This window comes from Diaphorina citri, unplaced genomic scaffold, assembly GCF_000475195.1.
Source record: "Diaphorina citri unplaced genomic scaffold, Diaci psyllid genome assembly version 1.1 scaffold6681, whole genome shotgun sequence".
NCBI lineage: Eukaryota > Metazoa > Arthropoda > Insecta > Hemiptera > Psyllidae > Diaphorina > Diaphorina citri.
In genome coordinates, this window is record NW_007384057.1 from 6,441 (window position 1) to 9,108 (window position 2,668).

The following is a 2,668-nucleotide window of genomic DNA, read 5'->3' on the forward strand; positions in this document are numbered from 1 at the left end:
CTTTCATCCGTAAATACTTTACGTACCATTCAAGAAAGTATAAGAGGTGCTTTATTTTTCGAACTGTTCAGATTAGAAACAAGTACATAAATAGATATATTCAAAAGCTTTGCTCAGTGTATTCCTCATGAACAGAGTGCAAATGAAGAAAAACGTCAACAAGGGAACAACATTTAGTTAACATGAAATGATAGGCCTGGCCCTTAAAAGCGATCTTTATTAGTTGAAATTACATAAAGGAACAAGGCTACTGGTAAAATCCTTCACAAATTTTACTTTCCTTATCCTATTGAAGGAAAGTTGACAGTAATTCGGGTAAATTTTCAAACATAAATAGTATTCATATTTTTACTCTCTTGACTTTATCACTGATACCTTGAGGGGTTCAGATTTACAATCTGGCCTCACTTTGAATCCCAGGGACCATGAGGTTCTCCAGTCAACGAGGTCATATCATGATAGGCTTCACGGGCCTGGCAAAAACGACCACTCTGCTATCAAAGAAAAATAAAAGAAACGTACAGAGGTTTTTTTCCACTTCTTTTTAAAGGAGACTGGATGGAGGGAATGAACAAAAGTATTGAGGCAAAAGCCAGGCCAAAGGGTTGTTTGATGGTGGGACTACATAAAAAAAAAAAAAAAATGGTTTGACATGTAACAAGAACAAGCACCAAAAATTATCTATGTCAGCATAATTTTGAAGTCCCGCATATACAAAACATATGAAATGGTCACCCTGTCCCGTGAGAGAGAAACAAAATGGCCACTGGTGGGTCATACTGTCTGTTGTGTTAAGGCATTCAATTACTGAACCAATACCACTTGTATATCTGAAGCCAATTATAATAATTGAAAAAAAAAAAAAAAAAAAAATATATTATATATCATAAAAATAGCACAGGACCTTAGAGAAGGCTGCTGTGATAAAAGAGTCTGTTTAGTCTCATTCAAGAAACTAGGTAACTCTATCTAATTCTAGTTACCCACTAGGTCCAGGTGCAGGTTTCTTCCCAGCTTTCAAATCATCAATGATCTGTTCCATATCCTTAGGCTCCAAATCCTCATAATAATCATCATTAAATAGACAGCATGGGTGCATTTAACAAGCACCCAAAACACTCCACTCCGACAGTGTAAACAGACCATCCTCACTTGTCTCTCCAACATCATGTTACACTTCTTCTTAATCACTTCCAAAATGGCATCAGAGTTTCTCAGCCAGCATGGTGTGGTTGTGCACCAGTTGAGATGGTATTGCCTGGGGGAAAAAAGTACAGGCCAATAAAGTTGTGGTTAGGTTAAAAAAAAAAAAAAAAAAAAAAAAAAAAAGCAAGAAAAAAAAAAAAAAGAATATCTATTGATGAGAAAAAGGAGCAAATACAAAAAATCCTCTCATGGTATTTGTATCATTTTCTATTCAAATGTATGAGATCCAGGGGAACATTAGTCCTATTTTAGAAGGATAGACAAAATGGATTTTATTCTCTCCTCACCTATTGGTTTCCGAATGAACATGGTATAAAACGTGGCCACCTCATACACTCGCATCTTGGGTAGATTCAAAAAGTCAGCCACATAATGCATTGCTGATATTGGGAGCCAGCCATGCTGTCTTTGGGCCAAATCCAACAAGGGAATCACAGCTGCTCTCTCATGTCCAACAGGGTAGATGGAAATAATGGCTTCAGCTCGTTTCTTGTTATCAGGAGTGAATTCAAATTTTACATCTAAATTGTCATCTTTTGTGTCACGATGGACAAATAGGGCATCGTGGTTTAGCCTTTGAGTAGTGCTCAAACTGCGGACGTTCTGTCTTACCTGGAAATTTAATAAACATGAAATGTTTAGTAGTCTCTTGTAATGGTAGGAGGAATAAAACAATGCAACCTCATAGCACTATTGAGAGACAACAGGTCTACCAGGGACTTGGCCTGCACAGCCCGGCCTTTTCAGTGATCATAATTTGTGTGGCAGAGCTTATTTTCAATACTTTGTGGTTCAAATGTTATGACAAAAACTTTCATCCTTTGTGAGTAGCAACTCTTTAATGTTGACATTGAGCAAGACTAGCATGATGAAAGACAGAACACTTACCACATTCGAAGCAAGTTTAGCCAAATTGGACAACATGGTTTCTGTTATCTGGAAATGAATGAGGTTTAAAACGGCAATCTAATATACTTTTCTTGAGCTTTTGTCTATTGATAACTCATTTTATTTTTTTATCACAAAATCCAAATTTTTTAAAAATTTGCTAATCAAAAGTCAAAAAACACAATCAGCTGATTATCGTCTTGTTTACATAACAAGTTTTGAACTACGGTAGCCTAGCATCCTACGGTAGCCATTGATGTTGGTAAAATGTAGACTTATCTAGCATCCTACGGTAGCCATTGATGTTGGTAAAATTGTAGAATAGCCCCGGCCAAAGCGAAATTTCGACGTTCTGATGAGCTTACCAGCTTGGGGAATTTTTTGTTTATCCCGTTCGATTTCATAGCCAAAGAACGGGTTTTACGGATTTCAATAATTCGGACGCCGAAAAAATAAAAAAGCCTTGGATAACGATGGACGCGTTGATCGCACTTTTTCGTCGGACTACAACTTCAGATTATGAATGGCAAGCCATTTTGTTATCAAAAACTTCAGAGCAAAACAAAGAAAACGC

At 36.8% G+C, this 2,668-nt stretch overlaps 1 protein-coding gene across 1 annotated transcript; it reads right to left on the reverse strand.

Annotated features, from left to right (window-relative positions):
* Nucleotides 1–979: 979 nt before the first annotated feature.
* LOC103522054 (NADH dehydrogenase [ubiquinone] flavoprotein 2, mitochondrial) lies at nucleotides 980–2,260 on the reverse strand. The gene is given in 4 exon segments (XM_026832429.1): nucleotides 980–1,170; nucleotides 1,173–1,258; nucleotides 1,469–1,818; nucleotides 2,095–2,260. Coding segments are annotated over 4 exon segments (663 nt in total). The 5' UTR covers nucleotides 2,131–2,260.
* Between the last annotated feature and the right edge of the window lie 408 nt (nucleotides 2,261–2,668).